The 25,563-nt window shown below is 41.5% G+C and overlaps 2 protein-coding genes across 2 annotated transcripts in view; both read left to right on the top strand.

Moving 5' to 3' along the window:
- Positions 1-9,193, top strand: part of ptpn4a (protein tyrosine phosphatase non-receptor type 4a) — a 69,535-nt gene extending 60,342 nt beyond the window's left edge. The window contains exons 20-27 of the mRNA XM_041950554.1: positions 205-371; positions 788-878; positions 981-1,042; positions 2,275-2,421; positions 3,069-3,197; positions 4,707-4,855; positions 4,956-5,091; positions 5,179-9,193. Of these exons, the coding sequence (XP_041806488.1) occupies positions 205-371; positions 788-878; positions 981-1,042; positions 2,275-2,421; positions 3,069-3,197; positions 4,707-4,855; positions 4,956-5,091; positions 5,179-5,571 (1,274 nt within the window). The 3' untranslated portion in view covers positions 5,572-9,193. The remainder of the gene's footprint in view (positions 1-204; positions 372-787; positions 879-980; positions 1,043-2,274; positions 2,422-3,068; positions 3,198-4,706; positions 4,856-4,955; positions 5,092-5,178) is intronic.
- A 1,982-nt stretch (positions 9,194-11,175) lies between these two features.
- epb41l5 (erythrocyte membrane protein band 4.1 like 5) overlaps positions 11,176-25,563 on the top strand; it is a 33,070-nt gene continuing 18,682 nt past the window's right edge. The window contains exons 1-11 of the mRNA XM_041950322.1: positions 11,176-11,339; positions 12,692-12,903; positions 18,882-18,986; positions 19,969-20,011; positions 20,264-20,342; positions 20,621-20,665; positions 21,460-21,512; positions 23,821-23,941; positions 24,219-24,306; positions 24,432-24,520; positions 24,674-24,743. Coding sequence (XP_041806256.1) covers positions 12,724-12,903; positions 18,882-18,986; positions 19,969-20,011; positions 20,264-20,342; positions 20,621-20,665; positions 21,460-21,512; positions 23,821-23,941; positions 24,219-24,306; positions 24,432-24,520; positions 24,674-24,743 — 873 coding nt within the window. The 5' untranslated portion in view covers positions 11,176-11,339; positions 12,692-12,723. The remainder of the gene's footprint in view (positions 11,340-12,691; positions 12,904-18,881; positions 18,987-19,968; positions 20,012-20,263; positions 20,343-20,620; positions 20,666-21,459; positions 21,513-23,820; positions 23,942-24,218; positions 24,307-24,431; positions 24,521-24,673; positions 24,744-25,563) is intronic.

The following is a 25,563-nucleotide window of genomic DNA, read 5'->3' as shown; positions in this document are numbered from 1 at the left end:
CCCATCATTTGATGTGCTGTTTTTTATGAAATGTAGGCATATAAACATTTGCACATTATATATTGTGCTATGATGCAGTGCTTTGGTTGTTGCATGTTTTCTTTCTTTAGTATTTACTTAAAGATAAAGACTCCCCCAGCTCTCAGCCTACTTAAACAGCTGTGTGTATATAAACTGTGACATGTTTTTCTCTTTCCCATCCAGCCATCTATGACGTGGTGGAGGAGAAGGCCGACTCGGAGCCAGATTTTCAGTACATCCCTGAGAAGTCCCCTCAGGACCCCGGCCAGCTAGACCAGCATGCTTTGAGGGACTCCATGGTCGCACTGAAGGAAAGCCTGAGCAGTGGAGCCATACTGGCACAGTTTGATGTAAGGGGAAATAGAAATAACCACACACATAAACAGATACTGTGCACATCTGCTCACACAGAGATGCACACAAACTTGTGGAATTACAGGTTACAGTCAGAAGTGTTTGATTGATCGATGGGTGTTGAGCATTTGTTGCACGTTTCTTTCCTCCTTCACATTCCTTTTACTTCCTGTCCTTTATCGTAACCACTTGACAGCTTCTTCTTGAAGCCGTGTGTTGTGGTTTTACTGAAGAAGAATGTCACACACACACATAAATCCACACATAAATACTTAACTTGTTTAAGTATTTTCCTGCATTTGAAACATTTACATATTTACGTGCACAAAGAGGGCAAGTAAATATTTGGCATTGACTGATCTTGTTCCTGTTACCACACTTTTGATATACGTTTGTGTTCGTTTTCTTACAGCAACTGTACAGGAAGAGGCCGGGGATGACCATGCTGTGTGCCAAATTACCTCAGAACGTTTCCAAAAATCGCTACAGAGACATCTCTCCTTGTACGTGACTGCACACGGTCGTCTCTTTCTGTTGACTTGTGTTTTCAAATATGTGCTAACATTAGCCGCTCCATCATACTGTCTTTTTCTCTCCCTCTGCAGATGATGCCACGCGGGTCATTCTGAAAAGCACAGATGACTACATCAATGCAAATTACATCAATGTGAGCTGGTTCCTCCTTATTTTTTTCTTTCATCTCTCCATCAGTATCTCTGTGTTTTCCTCATTTGAGGCGTGGTGGGTGGTCTTTTGCTAACCATCAAAACACATGTTGAAACACTGTGGTGGCCATAACAAATTAACCACATCAGTTTTACAAGCAAATGACATTGTGAGTTAATGTTTTGCATGTTCTTGAGTCACCAAGTTAAACTCATGGCTAGTTAGGCTAGCGTATGGATGCTTAGGGGGTGTGCTTTTTGGAGGGAACCTTTCTTTTTTTATTAATTTAAGACCTTTGATGACTGGCTTCATCAGCCTTTGGAAGCAGAACTTAGGCCTTTGTTACATAAATACCTTGTAATGGCTGTGTGGAACATTACAGATAGAGTACCGTCCTGGAAACAGCAATGAGTTAGAAAATAATGACATGAGGGAAGAAAAGTGTTTTGTCGTTGAATGATCATTTATCTCTGTGGTTTAATTAATGATAATTGTGAGTGTGAAGGACACTCGCCCCCGCTTCTCACTTGTTTAATCAGCCCTTTACATCCACTAATACATTTTGTCATGAATGTGACGATTTATTAGATAGAATACGTCCTGCTGCCTATTGTCAGTCTTAGACGGAGACCTTCAGTGTCATTTAATTTCTATTTGCTCTGTATGTGAAGTGTTTGGATATTCACAAGCAGTTGGCATTGATGGAAATTTAGAGTGACTGGTGGTCTGATGGTGGTTATAGTTTTCTGAGGTGTTTCTTTCCTCTTTTGTGTCCCACTGTGATGCAAAAAGTATCCATCTTTTCATCTCATCATCTCTTTTAGACTGATGTGACATGAGAAGAATCTCCTTGACAACTTAAAGTTAGCAGATTTTTTTTCTATGTCAAAAAAAGAAAATTATAATTAAATGGAAAATTGAAAGCAGTGCTCTTTCGAAGTTGAAAAACACTCATAATGAATATATCTTTCTGTTTATTTAAGCTTGTGCTGCTGTAATGTTGCCGTTCTGTGATGGCTTTCAATACCGACTTGAGAGTTATGATAATGTTACTATGTCTGGCCTTTTAAGTTGAAGTGTTTTAGAAAAACCTGTGAACATTTAGCTCTCTGCACGGCTGAAAACACACAAAGCACATTCTGTCGGTTGAAATTAAGACGGAAGAGAAGCTGTAAAGTGACGTGCTTGTAACTTAACATCTCTATGGGTGTCTCTCTCTCTCACTCTCTGTAGATGGAGATTCCAGCCTCCAGTCTGATCAACCGCTACATAGCATGCCAGGGCCCGCTGCCCAACACCTGCCCTGACTTCTGGCAGATGACATGGGAGCAGGGCTCATCTATGGTGGTCATGCTGACTACGCAGGTCGAGAGGGGGAGGGTAAGTAGAGGAATTCTTCAAAGACAAGGAAACAGCATATGGATGACAGCATTTTCAAAAAATGGGTTTTCATTGTCAATGAATCCATTCATAAAAGCTTTTTTTGTGCATGTGGAATTGCTGGATGCAACTATAAAGTCTGTTTAGGGCCAAAATAATGGCTTTGTGTCATGAAACGCATGTCTATTTAGTTATTTGCAGCGCTCTGCAAGGAGTTTCTGCAACTTGTGTCTTTTTTTAATTTGAGCATTATTTGTTAAATACACAAGAGAGTAAAAGTTTCATTCTGTGAAAATAATCCAACTAAGATCTCTCAATCATCAAACCAGGTGTGATTAAAAAAGACATGCATAGTTTGCAAAATTCTCCTGAATTTAGAACTAAGTGTTGTGTAGTTGTGTTGAGAATTTATCACGTATACAGTTGGAGGTTTTAGATGATTCAGGATTGACTGAATATAATGTAGGTGCTATATATTTGTGTATTAGCCATAATAGCAAAGAGCAGATTGCTAACTTAAGAGTTAAGAGATACTGGTCTGTGGCAGAGCCTGACATCTGACCCCTGAGCTGAGAATAGCAGTTGTGACCTGTTAAGTAAATCTGATGTTTAAGTGTAAACATAATACTTTTTGTGTGTGTTTTTAGGTGAAGTGTCACCAGTACTGGCCCAATCCAGACAGCAGCGCCACCTACGGAGACTTCACAGTAACGTGCCACAATGAAGAGGGCAACTCTGCCTTCCTGGTCCGGGAGATGACGCTAATGCACACACAGGTAAATACACACACAAACACACACACACACACACACATTCAAAAGAGAAAGGAAAAAATGGAAGAAGCAGGGATGGAAAATTAGGAACAAGAGAGTGAAGGAGAGATAGTGTGTCTACCAGAGCAGGTTAGAGAGGAGGGCGAAGGCAGCGCAGAGAGAGACACTGGGTCCAATCGAAGAGAGGGACCAGTGTCTCAGGAAGGATGAGCCACTGAGGACCCCGAGGAGGTGTGTTGCCATAGTGACCAGTGTGGGCTGTTCTTTTTCTGGATCCCGCTTGCTGCATGCGGGCCACGTATTGGGATATGGTTACCATGACAACCCCAACCACCCCAGTCAGTCACATTGCTGAAATAGAGAGAGCGAGAACAGAGGAACCAAACAGAGGAAGAGAGGAACAGAGAGTGGGATGATGTAGTGTGGAAAAAAAATAGGAATGGAGAATATAAGTTTGTCTCATTTTGTTTTGATGCTCACAGTCATACTTTAGTGTGTTACATGAACTTTTATTTTTCATCCAAACTGAGGGCTTTTTATTTGTTTTTGGATGCAAAATGATGCCGTGTCATTGTGTGTTTTGACTGTAACATGTATGTAAAAGCTCATCTAAAATGCTGGCACAGAGGACAAAAATCAATGGAAAATTAACTTTTAATGGAGGACCAAATGTTCCTGCTGTTTCCTCATGATTTCCTGCTGTCTGTGCTTTCCTGATTACCTCTCTGTGTGTTGTCCATGTATCATGGCCTTTAAAATATATGGCTGTAGGAGGAGGCAATTAGCATTCTCCTCTGCCTGTGATTGTTGCTATGGAGATAGGTGTGTTACCATGGCGATGCAGGGAGGCAATATTAAAGAGGAACACAAGGGCTCCGAGTTGCACAAACGGTGGTCAGTAGCTATCTGTTGAAGTGTGTGTGCGTGTGTGCGTGTGTGCGCGTGTGTGTGTGTGTGTGTGAGCGAGCTGTCACCGTGTCCCTGCTGGGTCTAAGCCTCGCTTACTCTTACTTTCTGATCACATTACCTTGCTCCAAAAATTCTGTGCGTCTGGTTTTTCTTTCTGTTTGAATACACAAAAGAGGAAGTGTGACATGCCTTTATTTAGAGATTGATAGCAACATAAAATTTACATTTTGTAGTACAGCCACAGAATATATTGTCATCAGTATTCGGTGTTTCATAAAATGGGAACGAGCAACTTGAATTACCAAGTGGTCCAGTGGAGTGGAAAAAATAAAACCACTGTTTGTTATTCACACCACCTGTTTCATAACATCTTTAAAGGCCACAATTCCACAAACAGGGTACTGTGTAGTCTCCCCCAAGGACACAGAGCTCAATGAAACATGCTAGGAGGTCGCCCACATGAAATAAAAGAACCTCTTTTGAACTGGTTCTGACTATGAGCGATATCTGAGAATAATTAATTTATTCTCAGGTATCTGGACGGCATGAAAATATATTAAAAAGTAATTTTCCTTCTTCTTCTCCTTTCCTGTGTGTGTTCAGAGTGAGCAGCAGAGAGAGCTTACCCAGATTCAGTACCTGGCTTGGCCAGACCACGGCGTTCCTGATGACTCCACTGATTTCCTGGACTTTGTGGCGCTGGTGCGGACCAAACGGGCCGGACAGGACCAGCCGATGGTGGTACACTGCAGGTACAGTTCTTCTTACTGGGAAATATTTGTGGTGAACCCAGAATCAGCTGCTTTGTGTGTTGTTTGATGAACTCAACTCTTAATTCTCCATCGCGTCCAGTGCGGGCATTGGTCGGACAGGGGTTCTGATCACCATGGAGACAGCATTGTGTCTAATGGAGTGCGGCCAGCCAGTGTACCCTCTAGACATCGTCAGGACCATGAGAGACCAGAGGGCCATGATGATCCAAACACCTGTACGTAGACACATGGATTTGTCTGTCAGGCTGCTCCCAGCCACTTTAAACCATCCTCTAAAATCTCTCTCTCTATCTGTCCATCAGAGCCAGTATCGCTTTGTGTGTGAGGCCATCCTGAAAGTCTACGAGGAGGGCCTGGTCAAACCACTCAAGACCGCCATCTACCAGCAGAGAGAAAAGGTGGACGAGGAGAGGGAGGAGGACAAGAAAGAGCAGCAGAAAGCAGGTGAAGGAGAAGAGACGGCGACGATGGAGGAAGGGGAGGCGGCTGTGGTGGAGTTGCTGGAGGGAGGTCTGGACGAAGAGGATGACGACGACGAAGAGGTGGAAGTGCTGGACGTGGGAGAAGTGACGGAAGAGGGAGAGGAGGAGGAGGATGAAGAGGAGGAGGAAGTGGAGGAGCCGAGCGTCGCGAGCGCCACCAGCGTGACCAGCGAGACCAGCGCGAACCCTGACCCTGATCCTGCAAACCCGTGACTTTTGACGGGCGGTCAGGGCTCACCAGGAGGAGGCCAGGCGGCCGGAGAAGAGAACAAAAGCACTGTTGCACTTTACGCTGACAAAAAAACGGAGAAAAAGACAAATGAACAAACAAACGTGAAAATCATGGACAAGCTAGAATAAAAAAAGAAATCCAGCTGTGTTGAATAGGTACCATTAGGGGATATTGTATGTTCAGGGTAAAGAAAAAAAGTATTCAAAGAGTGAAAAGATAAAAGTACGCGAGAATAAAATGTGGATGGGGAATTGCTGTAGTGCCATAAGTACGAAGGGGAAGGGCTGCCCCCCTTGATGGAAAGCTTTTCCCCCGTTTTATTTCCCCCAAAGGGTCGCCCTGTCCCCTTCTGAGCGAGTCTGCCAGACGGACCTGCCTTTTTTTAGTGTCCTTTTAGCTGATAAAGAGATATACCTTATCTTTTGTTCCTCAGAAAGAGTATTTATTGTGTTTTAGTTTGTGTCAAACCCTGTCCACTGAACAAAAAAAACTTGTACGTTTGTTTGTATGGATCTAGAGCTTCATGCTTTCCTGATTAAATCTTAGGTAGTCAAGTAGTGCGATTCCTATTCTTCTAACTACTTCTTGATTTCTTTTGCTTTGTGTAGGAAAAAAAAACAGTGATTTAATTTATTGTACTTGGTTTTATCTTTCTCAGCTTTCATGTCTCAGCGTCTGACAGCACAGACTGACAGATGGACAGCTGAAAGCACTTTGTGTCTCACCTCTTGTTCGATGCTGTGGCGAGTTGTATTCTTTATCCTGCTTTGTGCTGTGTTTTTGAGCTTACAGACACACGCTCTGAAGCGGCCATTGTTTGGCGTGGTGAAGAACATAACTGGTTTACAATCCTCAGGGCCTGTGTTTACTGGGCACCTCGCTTTCACTCTGCGTCTGCAGACCTCTCACTGTAAGACGTAATGAGCAGCGAGCGATTGTTCAAACAAAATTCTCCTCGCGCTGCAGAATTAATCCGACACAGGAAGATGAATACAGTGTCATAAAAAGAGGCCCCAGTACACACACGGCCTCACTGAGTTACAATCTAAGCTATTTCCCAGCCGTCATGGCTGATAAAGCTAAGAAACAAGGCGGAGGTCAGTTCATTTTCTTTTTCAAATTCATACACAGGTAATTTAATAGCTGAATCAAACCTGCAGGTCACTTGCAGCTGACAGAGTAGGCGGCAGGGGTCCCCGCTGAAGTGTCCTTGAGCCAGACACTGACCACAAAGCCCCACTGTGTGTGAAGCATCCTGTAGACTGGTTTCCCCCTGAGCAGGACAACCTTAAGCAAATGTCCATCAGCTTCGTGCAGCCCAAAAGTGTCTCGCTCGCTTCACACAGGTCAGTGCGTTACAACCCGACAAACAAATGGTGGACATAGGTCGGCCGTTAGTCCTAAAGATGTTGAAAGCTGCTAGAATTTTTATGCAATCAGTATTTGTTTTTTTTCCCCGAAGGTTTCACACACAGAACTGCCTGCTGAATTGACAGTGAACTGATCTCAACCTTTAGTGTGAATGGTAAAAACTTTGAAGGCTCCCTCCACTGACCTCCCCGCATTTCAGTCCCGTCAACTGGAGCAGATCTCTTCTCGCACATTTGCTGTTGAGACTGTTGGATCTTCTCTTTGTCTGAGCAATCGCATGACCCCAGCATTAAACTCAGTCAGACTAGTTATTTGTTATAAATTTCCTCATTTGGTCCGTTTTGTTTTTCAGAGTTTGGGTGAGGTTCAGAGGTCACTGGAGCGGGGCTTTAAACCAACCTTTGCTGTATCGTTTTCTTTCTAAATCTGTCTGATTGTCTGCCAGAGAACACAGTTCAGAGTTCAGAGAAGCAGCACAAACAGAACATTCAGCCAATACTTTCCTCTTTTTTTAAATTGATCTTTCCCAATGGTACTTCATTTTAAGGCACATTTTAAGCCAAGATGATGTGTTAACGAGTGATAAGAGACTAAATGATGACTTGTATTTTTAATTCACAAAACCCAGCATCAAGTTGCTTGTTGAGTCTTTTTATTTCTGGTCTCGGTACAGGTTAAGCTGCCATTGTTCTTTGCATAGCGGCATGGAATGAAGTGCGGCCTCTTCATAATATTTTTCTTATCGGCTGCCTCAGTACCTGCTGCCATTGGCTCCTTCCATGGATTCTGCTGGAAAAACCTACTGCTGTGAGTGTGTGAGAGTGTGTGTGTACTCAGATTTCAGTCTTTTTCTCTGTACCGCTCCCTCCTCCATTTCTAACATATAGTTGGTTATCTGTCTGGTCTAAGCCTGCTTGTCCATTAACTGGAATGAACGGTTGTGCCATAAAGGCACAAACCTGATCTAATCCGATCTCAAGTTTTCCTGAAGAGGGGCAGAAAGAGCCTTCTTGGAGAGTTTTTTTAGTCTGAATCTTTGCCTGTGAAATATTTCAAACCATGCTCATACCTCCCTTTCAAACAGCTGAGTCATACTTTAGCCACACGGAGAGGTGGGATCAAGAAGAGCCGAGAAACAGCTTTTCTCTTCACTCTCTACTTCTTCTTTTTTTTTTTTTTTTTTATCTCTCCTGTATTGCGGCCCTTTCCCAAAATCTGCCTAAATCCTTCTCTCAGGCAACATCAGTCATTTCAGCAGAGCCCACGCAACATCCACAGTCCATTCTTCTCATTGTTCTTCCCCAGATGCCTCTCTTTTGGATCATTATACATGGATCCCACTCTCTCTGCATGGCCTCAAGGCAAATGACACATCTGAGCAGAATACCATGGGCACAGTAGCGCAGTATCAAGCTTGTTTTCCACAGTAGGACAAAGTGAATCCAGCCAGTGAATGACTGACTGAGTAACTGTTTTCAACTTTGTTTTATTGACACTTACACATTCATTGCAGACCCTGCATGCATGAGCTTCTAATCAAAAGAACAAAAACACCATTCAGCCCCCAGTGGCTTCTTATCATCACTTTCTGTATTCAGCGGCAGGGCCAACCACATCAAATTACCACCAAATCAAAATTAATTAACGCTTAAGGCCTCCCGATAAAGTGGCATCAATAACAAGTTCACAAAACCTTGACAATTTTCTAACAAGAAAATAAAACATCGGCCCTGCAGTGAAAAGTTAATAATTGATAAATCAGGGCTGCAAGAGTTTCCATCTGCACAAAGTGTCCAGCAGTGAGCTGTCTGTGTTCAAAGCGTTTCGTTGTTGACACATAATTGGTACTGTCTGTGCGTTTAGGGTACTGATCAAAGGTAGTTTGGAGGGGACCAGACATGGGGAGGGCTCGGGTTAGTTGTATTTTTGTAAAGATGAAAACAGCTCTAGTTGGGTAGGGAAAGGACAGCACTTTGTAGAAGGCTGGGTGGCAGGTAGTGCTACTGAAAAAAAAAAGATGGAGACATAAAGCATTGTTAAAATAAGTTGTTCTTTTTTTTTTTAATTTGTCATTTTTATTTTGTTTGAAATTAAGACCAGTAGGGAACAAGAAAAAAGAAAAGAACTCCTAACTACACAGTGCCACTTGTTAATTTTGTGTAAATAATACTAGACCATGTAAATACAATGTTGTATATGAAAAAAAATCTTTAAAATAAAAGGGAAAATCAATTGTGAGCAGAAAGATTTTGTTTTTATTTTATTTTTGATTTTTTTTCCCCTCCTTTTGGATGATTCAAATGTGACACAAATGGTGTGTATTTCAAGACTGCTATTTCAAAACTTTTGTTTTATTTGAAACGCAATCTATAACAGCGAGTGTATATACAATGAAACACAAAACAATGAGAAATGTTTTACCGTATCATACCCTTGGTTAACTCCTACCTGTGTTATAAAAACCTTTGTCCTCAGTTGCTTGTTTCTTTCTGGTATCGTGGTTTTACGGTGCTTTGGACATGTCTATAAGCTTGATTGTGAACAATTAAAGCTTGTCTGTCAAAGCATGGAGACGTGGCTTCAGATCACCTTGCTTTTCCACACTGTAAAAGTGAGGTTGGGCAATGTTAGAGCGAGCAGATGAAAAGGACGGCTCCGGTGCCAGACCTCGACAAGAATCGCTTATTTTACATTTTTAGATTTTTGATGTTAGGAGATTTAACCAGAGTGAAGCCATCAGACACACGAGGTAGCCAGACTGCTAAATCTCTGATGTCAGTCCTCAATGAAAATGACACTAACACTAAGGAAGCTTTCAAAGAAGAAAGAAAATACTGCAAAAGTATGTTTTCTAAGGAAACAAACCACTGAATAAACAGCTTCCCAGCTGTCTTGAAATAAGCCAACTATCAAGATTTATGATAATGCCCAATAATTTGATAGAATAAAGTACTTTGTATCTAATCATCTGCTTTTATAATGATATTATCGAGCCAGAGGCCACAATGGGAGCTATTACTGCACATAAAAGCCCCAGAGTGAAAACAAAGATGCATCTACTGTACTTTCTGTAATGGTTGGGACCAAAAGCACAGTTTTGAAACTGGTGTAAATGCAGTACCAAAAAAAAAAAAATTTAAATGTTACATTTCAAATTTATCTATGAACAGTCACTGTACTTACTGAGGTATATCAGTGCCTATTGTAGGTCTACAACTATTCAAGGAGGCCCACTTAAACCTATCTGTGTGTATAGATGTGGAGTGCAGCTGGGTTATAACAGCAAATGGTAGGTCTACATTGGGATGGATTACTAGTATCATTTTGCAGAGCATAGGCACATTTTTGAGGCAGTACATCTCGACACTTTGCAGAGTTAAAGTCCACACATGCTGCATCTGCCACTTTGCCGTTCACATGCATTTTAGTGATAATCCTGCTTTGCTGCAGACAAAAATATGGCTTGTTTATATACACACAGCAGCTCCCGTAAAGAATCAGATTTTGGGCTTTATTGTTGGCACTGCTTTGCAGCAGCTGGGAACAGTGATGAGTGAAACGTTTCAAAAACATCAAATACAATGAATTCCATCTTTGAAATTAATAAAGACAGAGAGGTCAGAATAAACTTGAAGGCACACTCGTTGACAGGGGCAGGAGGCTTACTACTCTTAAATTACGCATTTTTACCCATATGTTACTCTGGTAGCCTAAATGAACCACAGGTCAAACAGGTCTGTTTGTCACTGGCCACATTTTATAAACTGTTATTCCCAGACTAACCACCAGAGGGTGCTGCTGCCAAACAGTGCTGTAGTGCTCTGTATGGTTTCAAATCAGAAAATGAATGAGGAGACTAATTCTCTAACACTGCAACTTTTAAACGACCTGCAGAGTATTTCATCATTATATGAATATTTGTATATTTCACTTCATATAGTGTATGTTAAACAGCATAGCAACCTTATTCTCTGGCCTCTCTTGTATAACCAAACGATACTACAACCGGACTTCTTAAAAATAAACCGCCAATGGAACTATGATTAAGTGTAAGTCTTTTAGGTATGACAAAAAAAACTGCAAAAAAAACCCCACAATTTAAGTATAGCAGCTAAATAAAAAAGAGGTTTGTCGCTTTAAAAATGCTAATCAAGTTTTTGTTAGGGATTTATCGTGACGTCACATCCTGAGCAGAGCTTTGCCCCCTACTTTTTGTTGGGACCTGGGAAAGAAAATTACCCCGCAGAGGTAACGAGGTGGAGAAAAACAGAAGGAAGAAGAACACGTTACAAACCATGGGAGTGTGCGGGGTTGCTGTTTAGTCGTCTACAATGCAAGCGGACGTGCTTTCACCGTGAATTCATACAAGGAGGTTTCTGTAAGTATCCCTTCATCCAGACCTCCGCGGATCCACAAGTGGCTGCGGAGCAAGTGTATGTCGGATACAGCTTTCGGAGCTAAAGGCGGCGTTTGTTTTGCTGTAAGAGACGCGCTTGTGTGGTCGGAGTCGTATGCATTGCGTGCATTTGTTGCTAGCGGTTAGCTCCTGTAGGAAGAACAAGCGCACACCTGTTGCTCTCGCTTACACCAGGTACTTCAGGCCTTAACTGTTTATAATTGTGAGGCTAAGGGTTCAAATATCCCATTGCTTATTAACATGATTTCAGCGATGCCTCACACATTTTCTAGCGAGTTTGCACATTTCCGACTTTGTGAGGGGTTTTGACAGCCCGGTCCATCACGACGGTTCATTTTCTGACCTGAAACCACAAATAACGAGCAAGTTTTGCACATCTTAAAAGTCGACTAACGTTAGCTCAACTTCTTTAAATTCATCTAGCTAGTGTGCAAGCCTCATCTCAAATTTCTTCTTTGTCCGTACCTTGCTTTTATGTTTTCGTGGAGTAGCGTCACACAGTAATACAATTATTATTAACTGACGTTTAAGACATTTTTATCCTTATTTGATGTTAAGTTAGCTTGATTATAGTAACGTTATAACGTAAACAAATGGCATTCAACCGTTTACCGTTACTGTTATTGTTGCTAATCAAGGTAACTGCGAGATAACAAAATAAATAAACGCTAATTGGAAACAGGTCACAAATTCTGCCTCTCCTCAGCTGAATTATATTATATGAAGTGATACCCATGGATGTGACCTAGCTAAGTAGCTGTATTCGGTTTTTGACTTGCTAGTTGATGAAAGCTAACTTTGTTAGCCAACATTTAGCTAACTTAGTCACCTGTACGTCAACAGCCTATATACAGGTCGTAGCCAGTCAAACGGCCGTTATTTAATTAAAATAACCATATGTTTTCAAAGAAGTAGCTATTTTCCTCGTCTGGGTCTAGAATATCGGATAGATAATTCGCTAATGTTAACTAGAATTATATATGATATTGCAAACAAATATGGTGCACCTGCCAGATTGCAGGTTCACCGTTTTCTCAGTTAATGTCACATATTCATGGTTGATGACTAGCTTCCTGTCAGATCATATTACAACAGTCTGCACAAAACAATGTAATACAACTACAGTTTCTAACACAGGAACAGACTCTGCATCTCATGTTTCTGTGGTCCTACTATGCAACTGCAGTCCACCAGACAATCCTCCCCTTTATGTTTTATAAGTAGACACTATTTTAAAATCTGAAGGCCTACACAGTTTACAAATACAGATACAGTGACCTCTTGTGTGTTAATATCTACCTTTTCTCTCACAGGTGTGGTAGTGTAACCTTCCCTCTCCCCCATCATGCTGAGTTTCCTGCGCAGGACGCTGGGGCGACGCTCCATCCGGAAACATGCAGAGAAAACCCGGTTAAGGGAGGCCCAGCGTGCCACGACACACATCCCTGCTGCTGGGGACGCAAAGTCTATCATCACCTGCCGCGTTTCCTTACTGGACGGGACGGACGTCAGTGTCGACTTGCCGGTAAGGAGGCTTGCTGGAGTTTGAGTATTTGAGATTGTGTGTGGTCATTATGCCATAGTGGGGACGTTCACCAACCAGATGCTTGTCCAGTCATCATATCGGAGGTTGTGCACTCTTCTGTATGTGATTGAAGGGAGCAGCAGGGTGTCACAGCATTTGGAAGGACACTTATGAATTAACATTTAACCCTGAGACTTGCAACGCCTTAGAAACCCTGTAGACCTTTTAGTAGCTATACAAGAAGGTTGAGTTTATGCAGTCAAGGTTCAGTCCTTGGCCAGTGCTGACACTAGTGGTCTTACAGAAGGGAAAGCATGAGGCTTTAGAATGGAAAAACAACTACGTTTCAGGTGTTTTTTTTGTTTGATTGTTTTCAGCTTTGATTTCACACCCACCAACTCTCTCTTACTAACTCTTTAACTAGATAGCAAGGCTTATTTGTGTGTGAAATACAGAGGCAAAGACCACACCTGGGCAAAACCATACTTGATTTTTGAACATTCATGTAAACCTGTAATGGATGTCTCAGTGTCTCGCTTTTCTGGTGTTGCAAAGAGGACAGTTAAAGTGACTGGATTATACTTCCTGACAGATCGCTGTCAAATGCGCATTAACTGTAACCGACAGTGTTTATGTGGAAAGTGAAGAGCGCATGAGATGTACCAGTGACCATTGTGTGCCTGTGTCAGTAGAGCAGTCCTTTAAAGCCTGTGTGTGTGTGTGTGTGTGTGTGTGTGTGTGTGTGTGTGTGTGTGTGTGTGTGTGTGTGTGTGTGTGTGTGTGTGTGTGTGTGGAGAGTCCTGTTGCTGATCACCTGTAATTCCATGATCCTCTCTGGAGAATGCAATCACATGACAGCATCACATGACATGTTGGGCTCATCACCAAGTGGACACAGAGCAGAACTTCACTATCTCCTCTTCCTTCTCTCTTTTCTGTCTCTCATCTCTTTTTTCTTTTTCTTTTTCCCATGTTATGTTTTTTGTTTCTCTGCATTGACTCCTTTTCAGTCACACCATAATCTAATTTAATAATATAGTTACTATAAATCTAGATCTAGATGTTTCCCGCCATGTGATCTTTATTTTTGCCTGGTTCACAAATTTCTCTACTTTGTGTTTCCGCTGGCATTCCATGTGTCAAACTGTAGCATTCCAGTGAGGCCAGGCGGGTATCTAACTGTCCTGTATGACTCAACCTTATCTTGAAATCTAGCCGTCTGGCATGAAAGGAAGACCTGCTGAAGAGAGTCTTATTAGTTAAAACTAAAAAAGCCAAAGCAGCAACACTTAGATGTGGTAAATGAAAACAAATTTTAAATTCCTGACCAGCTTGTTGAGCAAGAATGCATGAATGTATTTAATTCAGCTTGTCTCACATGTGATGTCACACATTTTTGAGTGTGTGTGTAATGCCTGCCAAATCATTAACATATAGTCCATCCCATCAGCTCAGTATTATGTGCATGAAGAGGTTGGATTGGTATTCTCATTCAGTGTGTTAGTGGAATGTTATCTGCTTGGACTGTTTCTCTCTCTCTCTGTTCCTCTTTCTCTCTCTTGCTCTTGCTCTCTTATGCTTGGGACAGAAATGATTGGAGTATTTAGGCTTTTTCGCCCGTGCTGTTAGTTCTGATTCTTTAATTGCATATTTTATTGATAGAGTTAATTGATTTTTCCCTAACCTAAGTGTACTTTCATGCCTTCAAATCTCTCAGTTGCTGTGTGCACCAGAAGGAAGGTTTAAAATTCAGTTGGATTTCTGAATGCATTTCAAAGCCTTGGCCTTGTGTTAGGTTTCAAAATTAGCTTTTTTGTGTGCTCCCTTTCCCACAGACACAGGTAGGTAAACTTTTCTGTCTTATCATCCAACCACCTCTAAGTGATGGCACAATAACAAAAACACACCACTTACGAGCATTGCTCTGTTTGAATGCCTTACTTTCTAGATTTCCATTGTCCTCATGACAACATTGCCAGCACAGCTAGGGAAGAAGTGTGGAAGAAGTGACATCAACAAAAGCATAAATCCACCTGTAAAATCTTCATTTAGTTAGCATGGTTTCTTTCCCAAACATCCCAAAAGTAGACATATAGTGCAACATATGTGTTTGAAATGAGTTTCTGCCGAGTTTCTAATCAACACTCCCTGTTGTGTCAGTTTTCTTGTTATTTATTTTGCCAGAGAGTGCAGATGCAGCATGACAGATACTGTAGTGCCTACTGAAACTGGAGGCACCACTTTGTTAAGGCACCACATGTGCATCCCCATTTTAAAAAATGTAAATGCTCACTGCTTTGGCCTCCCTGAGGGTGCAGGGGAGGGTCAGCCATATTTGTTAGAAGCAGTGAAGTAAAATAAGAGCAGAGGCATGTGCTTAAAATGTAACTAATTTCATCTCATAGCTTTCTCCAACACCTTAGGTAAGGAAGATAATTTAGAAATAGACTGGTAATTGCTGATGTTGAGCAGGTCAAAATTAGGTTTCTTTTAAGATGGGTTTCACAATTGCATGTTTAAAATAAGAAAGGAAAATATTAGAGACCAAGGAGCAGCTAATAATTGATAAGATGAAAGGACTGACAGTGGGCAAGATGAAGGGACTGACTGTGGGCAGTATGTCTTTTAAGGGGAATAATGCTCAGTTAGGCAGATAATTTAATATGAGAGACAGTAGTTTCAAGGAAATCGATTGAAATGCTTTTGCTTCCTTGCAACAGAATCCAGTTGGAGAAATAACAAGCATTTTTGCTGTGCTACTGTGTCTGAACTGTTCCTAAACACTCTGGTAGCAGGGTAACATGGGAAACTGAACTTTTAGTGGAAGAGCATGTGAACACAGACACAAACTCTCTGAAAGTTAAGCAGCAAGCTGAGCAGCTTTGCAGGGGAACATAACAGTTACCCTCTATCTGTGTTGCAGCAAGACTTATCATTTAGTTCAACAGAATCTGAGAAAAAGCTAAACGTAGCACGTTACTGCCCCTTTGCTGGCAGTCTTTATTTTCTTTATGCATAGCATATGGTGTAAAAGCCCCCAGGAATTGTTGAGTAGGGGCAATGATATCTATAAAACAGCTTCAACACAATTTGGTTGTCATTTAAAAAGGCTGTCGGCTGGCAGATATTTGGGGGACCCCCTGCTAAATGGCACAGTTTGTTTTTCTGTTAAGAAAAGGTGGCTGTAAATAGACAACCACATTGTAACTGAATAGGGCTCATTCACATGCTTTACTGGCTTCCAGCTGTGTGTGTGTGTCCCTAGTATGTAAGGCCACCCAAAGCTGTCTCCTAGGGATACCTCTGTTCAGCAGCATCCATGTCCATACATAATTCCACACAGCCTTATGATTCACATTCCTTCCTTTAAATGTATTTACTTCACTGTCTCTCCTCTTTATCTTTCTCCCCCCACTCCCCACCCTACAGCCACCCACACTGTCACCTCCTCCCACTTCCTTTTCTCTCGCTGTAGATTTGTAGCCCAGAGAAACAGTTAAGCACATACATGCTTTATTTATACAAAATAAGTCCTTTTGTTGATTGTAGTACAGCAAGTTGTAAATAATGTGCAGTAATAAAATAACAGCTTGAAAGACACATTTTTTTACTTTGTGTTATGTTTAGATCCCTGATTTTCACACCTAAGGTAAATAAAAAGCAGCACTTTTCTACTGATAGATGTGACATCACTGTACACAGTGCAGCACATGATGGAGTCAGGACTCATGAGGTATTCTGAAGAGCTCAACAGTATAACATTTCAAACTTCAGGCCAGTCTGTGATCACTCCAAACTTTAAATTAATTACCATTAACTGGTATATAAATTGATGCATCATTGAGGACTGACAGAATATTTCTTATCTCTTGCAGTGTAGTGGGTTATCTTGGCCCTAAAATTATAGGTTAATTCCCATTTCGGACAGCCATGCTATAAATGTTTTTAGAGAACAGTCAAGTGCGTAAAAAAAATATTCTTAAAATCCCCTTGTTGTCTAACTCATCCTAGACATTGTGTTTTGGCCCTTTTAAAACGAATGCATTACCATGGCGGTTGACATGTTAACTGCTGTAGATGAGAATATCTGCTGAATACCTCAATTGTAACTTAAACATTGTGTCTGAGACACAGAACTGTATGCTCACAGGCCAGCAGAAAGACTGCAAACAGCCAAACAATACTGCAGGCTGTACAACAAGGCCTTGGGTGCAACACACACACACACACACACACACACACACACACACACACACACACACACACACAATGAGTCCTTTGTACTCTCTCCCTGGGTACTGTAGGGGTGCGGTATGCCTTGTCAGCTCTGCCAGCTAGCATGGGGCCAGCCTCCCTGAGCTGCCCAGGAGCTCTCTTGGGGTGTGTGCAGGGGGGCAAGGGGACAGGGAATTTTCTGGAGCCCCCATGCTCCTCCATTCCTCCTTCAGCCACTGTGATTCGTCCCTGATTTCTGTACAATTTTGTGCACAGGTTGTGAAGTCAACCTGATTAAGACAAGACTCCAAGCGGATGGAGGTGTTCTCTAATGTCGAGAACACCTCCATCAGAGTGCATTAAAGCTCAGTGACCCAAGTTTAATAAGATAGGAAACAATGTTGGCTCACTTGGAAAAGAAACACACAAAGAGGGCTTCTGGGCACCTCTGAATGATTGGGTATTTATTCGTAGTGTTGTAATAAGAATTGTCATTGTTGACCTGGCATCGTGCCCATTGTAAGTGCCACAGTGGAAGGTTGTTGCAATGGTTCGTGTATCGTTAAATAAGCATGTATGAATAAAAGATCCTTACACCCCAGTTATTAACTGATGGGAAAAGTTTTGGACTCCACTAACAGGCCAGTCACATGAATGCCATGCTCAGTTAGCTCTCTCCGATGTGGTGACGTTGATATTTCACATGATGGCTCAAAGAATGTTGTGGCTCTACAAAAGATGGCAAAGTATAAAGTCAGTCATATTCATGGTTAAAATTACACATTAAGTGTGAGAACAGATATGGATAAAGAAGTTGTTGATAAAAAAAAAAAAAGGAATCAGCTGCAGACTGGTCTTGGATGGTGTCTTTTCCTAACACAGTGAAGGACCCACACAGCCAGATGATCACATGATGCATCCAGCCACCCCAGTTCACTCAGCTCCTCAGCGTCTGGGGCACTTCAACCCCCGTTACCATGGCAGCCCTGTCGCTGTGGCTCATGGTGGGGTTTGGAAGTTGGATCTGTGTGTGTGTGTGTGTGTGTGTGTGTGTGGCCGCATGTGAGAGAGAGATCTCCCAGTCCCAGGCAGAACACAAGCAGTAACTGGTACGACCTTGTCAGAAAGGGTAACATACAGTATTTCAAGCTTGGAGTACTGTGTGGTAATGTTTTCTCATATCTTCTGGTCTTCAAAAACAAGTCAGATGCATACCCAAAATGCTAGGTTCGTCAGTTAATCCAAATAAATCACCGACTATTTTGATAAACGAATAATTGTCATTTTGTAAGCCAAAATACGGGCTGGTTCCAGTTTCTTCAGTGTGAGGATTTGATGTGTTTTTTTTGTCATACATGATGGTAAACTGTTGGGTTTTGGACTGTTTATCAGTGAAGACATTTGAAGACCTCACCTTGGCCTGTGGGAAATTAAATCCTGTGGCTTTGTTTAAAATGGGAGTAAAGACTGGTCCAGAAATTAAGCATTCACAATTGCCAGTATGAGAGGCACAGTCATACTGTGGTGCAGATTCCTGTGTTGTAATGAAACCTGAGCTTTTGAATGCCAGTTTCTTCAGGACTCTTGATATATTTATTATCCTGAGACTCACTTTTTCTTCCTTATCTTATGAGTGTGAATATTCACACTGTAAATTCCTTTTTGATATCACTAATTTACAACCGGATTTTTTCTTCATGAGACAATGAGACAGTTTGTCACTCAGGTGTCTAAGTCCTGTCTTTGTGTGTTTCCCTGATCAGAAAAAAGCCAAAGGTGAGGAGCTGTTTGACCAGATCATGTACCATCTGGACATCGTAGAGAAAGATTACTTCGGACTGCGCTTCATGGACTCGGCGCAAGTGCCGGTAAGAATGGAGATACACATTAGTCTCTTAATATTTTGAACTGTTTGAACTGAAACTTTTTAAGTTTTGTTTCACCACAATTCTGTGGGTTGCCTAATTTGTTGAGGTACAACATTTGGACAAATAGATGTAATCATAAATGCCTTGCAATGGGGAAAAGCTAATGATACTCCTGTGATTGTTGAAACGAATAGTTGTAATTAATCCCAATATCTACTGCATTGAACTCATCAGAATGTTACGCGTGTCTTTAGTACTGTTATTTTACACGTCACCATTTCAGGGAGTCTTCTCAGCTGCTGTTCACAGCCAGACTTCCGACTCCAGTCCAAATCACTGTTCACACATTTGAAGGAAGGCTTGAGACAGGGACTTTTCCCTTCCAGTGAATGGGCTAAAGGGATTGGTTCTGGGACTTTTGTCAGCTCTGGGAGTCAGGCTGTGCTCTGAGACAAACCGTTTTAAGTCATTGGTCCGCCACTGACCCTGTTCCTTCACCCTGATACTTTGTGAAGGCCATGGAAGGAGGGAGAGGAAAGATGTAACTGAAGGGAGGGACGCTGAGGAGAGGGCTGGAGGTAGAGAGTCAAAAGGGTGGGAGAGAGAGAGGAAGGGAGGGCCGTAATAAGGAATGTGGGGGAGAGGAGACTGGAGAGTGCTGTGAGTTCCTCTGTTATCTCTCTCTCTCTCTAAGTTACTCATGCACACACACACCACCACCTCCTCTCCCTGACATTTTTCATGCCTCATAGAGCCTGAACTTCCAAGAAGAATTACAGCACAGAGCAGAACACAGACTTTGGTGTTTGTATGTCTGTGTGCATTTTGACAAAGGGCTTCCCAGCATTCAACTTTTAACTCACAGAAAGGAGGAAAAAAGACTGTATTTCAAGCAATGTTGCTGTTGTGTGTGATCTATTTTTTAACACTACATTGTTGAATCTGCTGTGTGTTTTAAATTTTGACCATCGTGTTGTTTCAGCACTGGCTCGATGTTACAAAAAGTATCAAAAAGCAAGTAAAAAGTAAGTATACAGAGGCCCTGCCTCTACCTGTTTCTTCAAACATGCATATTTACTTTCTACATATCAAAACACCCTTTAAAAACAACCTCTAGACTCAGTGCACTGATTTAAAAATCTGTTTTTTTAAAGAACAAAACACTGTTCTTTATAAAAGTGTGGTGCTTTTAGACAAATTCAGTACATTTGCCCTTGTATTTTGATTATTGCATTGTACTGTATGATGCTCAACCATCATTTTGATCTGCCTTATAGTTGGTCCACCATACTGCCTTCACATGAGAGTAAAGTTTTACTCGTCAGAACCGAACAACCTGCACGAGGAGCTCACCAGGTGAGTTAAGCCACAGACTTTGCCGTGTGCGTGCGTGCATGCGTGATCCAACATAAAAATGAAGTGCTGTCTGTTTTATGTACAAAAGTAAGAAATGAAGGGTTCCTGCAGGGTTACTTTATCTCGCTCAGATAATTCAAGGTTTAAAGCAATGTAGCCTAGAGCATTCTGCCAGTTTGGCATAGATGGGTGTTTCTGTATCATATTCCATAAAACTGCCAGTGTTAGTCACATTTCATCATCATATTCAATTGTATTGTTTCTTTTTTTCCTTTCAGATATCTATTTGTGTTACAGTTAAAGCAAGACATCCTCAGTGGCAAGTGAGTAATTTCCCTGCAATTTAACTAAAGTGCTGTCCACCTTAATGAAATACTATGTATGTGCTGTGTTCTGTTTATCATGGTGCTCCAAAATAAATGTTCAGTGAGAAAGCCACACACAGATAATTAACATTACTATTGAAGAGACCTGCTGGTGGCTTATCAGTTACATGCTGTGGCAGTTAACAATTTAGAAGCCTTTAACAACAAACAAGCTTTATTTACATTACTAGAACATCCCCAAAAACATGGTTTCACCCTTTTATCATAAGGGACCTGTAGCTTCTCCCCGCAGTGCTCACTCATTGCTGGTCAGTGTTTTACTGGCCCCTTAACATAACTTGTTGTTGATGGGTCTTGTATTTGTCATAATCAGTTAGCCTTGTTATTTAACCTATTATTTCACATAATATAATGATGATGATAATGAACATTGAAAGTCTCTTGACAAAGACAGTATACTTTACTATATAATATATATACTATACTGCCTGTCCTCATCTGTTAACCCTCTAAGCATGAATCCATTTGTTGTGTTGGTTGTCATGGCCATGTTACTGTAAGAGGCTTACAGGATTACATGTTGGTGAACAGAGCAGAATTATTAACAGTATTCAGTAAGTGGACTGGGAATTTAAGTGTAAGTTTTTACCACAAAGGATTTTTGAATAATAACAGGAGGTGATAGAAACTAGGTCTCTGTGAAGGTCCTAAGGGAATTTTAGTGATCTGTGGCAGTGTTTCAGCTTCATTGATTTTGCTGTTGCTGGCTCTTACAATGTTCGTATTTTCAGGTTAGAGTGTCCATTTGACACAGCGGTGGAGTTGGCTGCCTTTTCGCTACAGGGTAAGTACCCCAAACTCCAACTCTCCAACTCTGGTTTTGGTGATTAGGATCACCTCTGTAACAGCTGCCATAGTTTGTCCAGTCTACTGTATATGTAATGTTCTTTGCAGAGCACACTGCTTTGCAAACCTGAGATGTGCATTGAGTTCAATGCACAGAAGGCTTGTGTGGTAAACGTAGGCTGGTGCATGGTATGCTCTCACACGAAGGAGCCTGGTGATTTTCAGACTGCAGTGACTATTCTTAGAGCTAGTTTCTATGTGTCCACGTATCTTAAATCGGTTACAACTCTCCCACACGCCTAACAGACGTTGCTCCCAGCCCCTACACTTACCTTGTAACTGGTGGCTCATAATGTCCCCACGTCTCAGTTGAGCTGTGTCTCTACAAGGCATTCACCAGACAAACCATGTACTCAGGAGTGGAGCCTTGTGTCCAGAAGAGCTCCACAAGAGCTTTCCTTGATCTTTTCGAACCAGTCATGGCTGTCTTTGTGAAACACCATCTTCTTTGAGCGACCCCTCTGGCAACATACACCCTCCACCTCAATAAGACTGCAAAACAACGAGCAGTGTAGCTTTGGATTACTACAGAATGAATGGGATTGCAGACACATCTGAGATGTGATTTTCCCAGACTGCATTTAGGGAGAAAACTGTTAGAGCTCCTTCAGAAGAAATTTAGAACTGAGCCTTTGCTCTTCTGCATTAAGAGGAGCCAGCTGAGGTGGTGTGGGCAACTGGAGAAGCTGAAGGAAGTTGTTTTGGAAAGGTATATTTGGGGTTCTCTTCCTGCCTATGGCCACTGCAGCTTGCAGTAGAAAATTAACAAGTAATTAGTTATGTTGCTGAAATATTTAGTTCATCACACTTAAGTGGCAACTTCAGAGACAGTGTTGCTTCAAACTCTCCAAAACCCCTGTGCACTGTTCTACTTAATGCCAGTGCACTCATTTTTTTGTAAATCTCCCCATGACTTAATACCCAATATATTTTAATGATTTAACAAAATGAAAAACAAAAAAAAACTTTAAAAAAAATCTGATCAGGTTTTGCTGTAACATAAACACACAGTACAACGTAGTGAAATGCAATCTCTTTCTTTCATGACATTTCTGCGACCACTGCACCTCTCACCTCTACTACTTTAGTAGTTTCAGTCGAATGTTTGTGTAGCAGCAGGAATGTTATCTCCTGTTTCCTGGTAATATTTGCTCTTCGAACTTTCAGTTTGGAAGTTTAGAGTAGGACAGCACAGGACAGGTGTCCACTTCAGGGCAGTTGATGTTACCATAGCTACATATAGTAGTGGAGAAGACATTAATTGGACCTTCTCTTCTACCAAATGTTGAATGCCAAAGAGCCCATACCTTTTTAAACTACACATATTGACTGTAATTCTTAAAAATGGAAGAGCAGTATAAAGAGTGCTGCTTCAGACAAACAAAGATTGAGTCATTAGAGACGTTTATGGGATGGGATTGCGTGCACAAACCCATGGACACACACACATACACTGAGTCACTGTGGGGTAAATGCCAGCTCATTAGTGTTCCATCCTCTTCAGGGGCCCCCTAATCCAGCAGCCTTTCTGTTTTCTCTCTTTCCTTCAGTTGAGCTTTCTCTCTTCATTTTCTCTTTTTCAGAAATATTTTGTTGGTCCACTGACATTTACTGGGATAGGGATAGGCTAAGATTATCTTTTCTCTCCTCTATATCCTGAGGCTTTGCTCACAGCTGGACTAGCTAATCAGTGCAGGCCTGGACTCTGCTATCTACCCAAACACAGCAAAATGTAATCAGAACCAAGACTTTTCAGTCTCTGTCCTATTTCTCTACTGTGCCTGAGATAAGATTTTTCAAGATTGTTTTCAACAGACTAGCCACATTTTTATCAAGTGAATATTTGTTTCTTTCCTGCTTTGATCTTCTTTTTGTCTTTTTTTTTCACCTGATAAAATCTCTGACCTCTTGTCCAGAGGGAGGTCATATACCCATTGGTCCCTGACCTACCGCTCAATAAGTTTTGTGTGTTGTGACATGGACAGAGGATTTGTTTGTTATATTGTGCATTAGGATTACTTACTACCACATTATCAGGCACTCCTCCTGGGGTCCTCTAACTGGGGTCGTGGGTAAAACCGAAAGTAGTATTTTAAGAATGTTGTTAGTCTTCAGTTGAATTACCAGTTTATTAGATATATCTGTACTGTCTCATGGGGTCCACGACTACAGCTCCACAACAAATCTATCTTGCGAACCCATGCTGCTCAGAGTGTGAACTGATTAGTCTGTTTGTGTGTTTTCAGCTGAGCTTGGTGATTGTGACCCATTAGACCACAGTCTGGACCTGGTAACAGAATTTCGCTTCATCCCCAACCAGACAGAGGAGGTGGAGCTGGCGATATACAACGCATGGAAGGAGTGCAGGTCAGAATTTCCCTCTTATTAATCTGCTGCGTGTATCAAAATGAATATCTTTGAGGCGGAATGCATTTAAAAGTGGCCACTGATATGCTATGAAAATAAATGGATGTTCTGTAGCCTGTGTGGGCTTCTGCTGGGACCATCACAGGCAACACTTCATTAATGCACCTTTTTCATCTCCTCTGTTTCAGCTTGGAGCTGCAGTTATGTTTTCGATAATGCGAACATTTCTTTCTGTTCTGTTTCTCCTCCTCCTCCCATTTTTCCTTCTCTCCTTCAGAGGTCAGACACCCGCCCAAGCTGAAATTAACTACCTAAATAAAGCAAAGTGGCTTGAAATGTATGGGGTGGACATGCATATGGTCAAGGTAAATGACACTCTTCTTTCACACTAGCATGGACTGTATAGCCTGAATATGAAGTGAACGTGGAAAGAATGTGCATAAGAACATAAATATGTGAAAGGGTCTTTCTTTTCATGTCTGCTCTACAGGCAAGAGATGGTAACGAATACAGTCTGGGTTTGACACCGACTGGAGTTCTGGTGTTCGAAGGACAAACCAAGATTGGGCTCTTCTTCTGGTGTGTTTTACAATAATTTACTGAAATAGTTACTTAAATGTCTCATTTGAGTTTTCTTTATTCCTTCTTCCGTGTGTATTTGTGTTGGAATTTCCCTGCTTGTTGTTGTTGTTGTTGTTGTATTTGTTTGTTTTGTTTTTTCAACTGTTGTAGGCCCAAGATCACTTGTCTGGATTTCAAGAAGAGCAAACTGACACTTGTGGTAGTGGAGGATGATGAACAGGTGAGCGCACACACTCACATACTTGCCGTACAGTGGAATGTTGAAAATGCAGAACAGGCATTCGATGACCCACAGTGATCCCTCGTGATAACAGTATATCATTGACCCAATCTAAACACCAGACTCTACTAAGTTTCAAGCATTGTATCAAGCAAGTATCAAAATGTGCACAGAAATGTCTCAGATCAATCCAACCACACTACATGCTTACTGTGTTTCAGTCACACAGACTTTACAAAAATATGGCAAATTATTTTTAAATACATTTGTACTTAAACACTGTACATTATTACAGCTTGTAATAACTGACCCTGTCAGGGTTATAATGCTGCCGTTTGCTGCCAAGAAAAAACAAAATTATTTAGAAACTCAAGTGGATCATGAAGCCATTTCTTTGAAATCACTTAATATAAATTGTACAAACAAGAAATATTCCTCTTAAAACCGTTGTTTGAAGTGGTGCCCAAGCCCAAAAAGAGTTTAGTTCCAAGTCAAAATGAAACAAGACTTAGTATTGTACTACCCAGAGGCTAGTGTATATGAGAGAGTCTGTTTATGTCCATCCTGGAGGTCTGTGAGTGAGGTTAATAAAGAAGCCCACCCCCTCTGGTATTTCTGGTATGCACCATTCTCCTACACACACACACACACACACACGTACACACAGTTCTCCCCTCCCAACTCTGTCCTAAACAGTTACATACTGTAGGGTAGTTCTGTCAACACAGGAGTTTACTGTATTTACTCTGATTCTAAATTCTTTATTAGGATGCTTGTTTGTCACACACACACACACACACACACACACACACACACACAC

This window comes from Chelmon rostratus, chromosome 13, assembly GCF_017976325.1.
Source record: "Chelmon rostratus isolate fCheRos1 chromosome 13, fCheRos1.pri, whole genome shotgun sequence".
NCBI lineage: Eukaryota > Metazoa > Chordata > Actinopteri > Chaetodontiformes > Chaetodontidae > Chelmon > Chelmon rostratus.
Note: the sequence above shows the minus strand (reverse complement) of the source record. Positions and strands in the feature narration are given on the sequence as shown.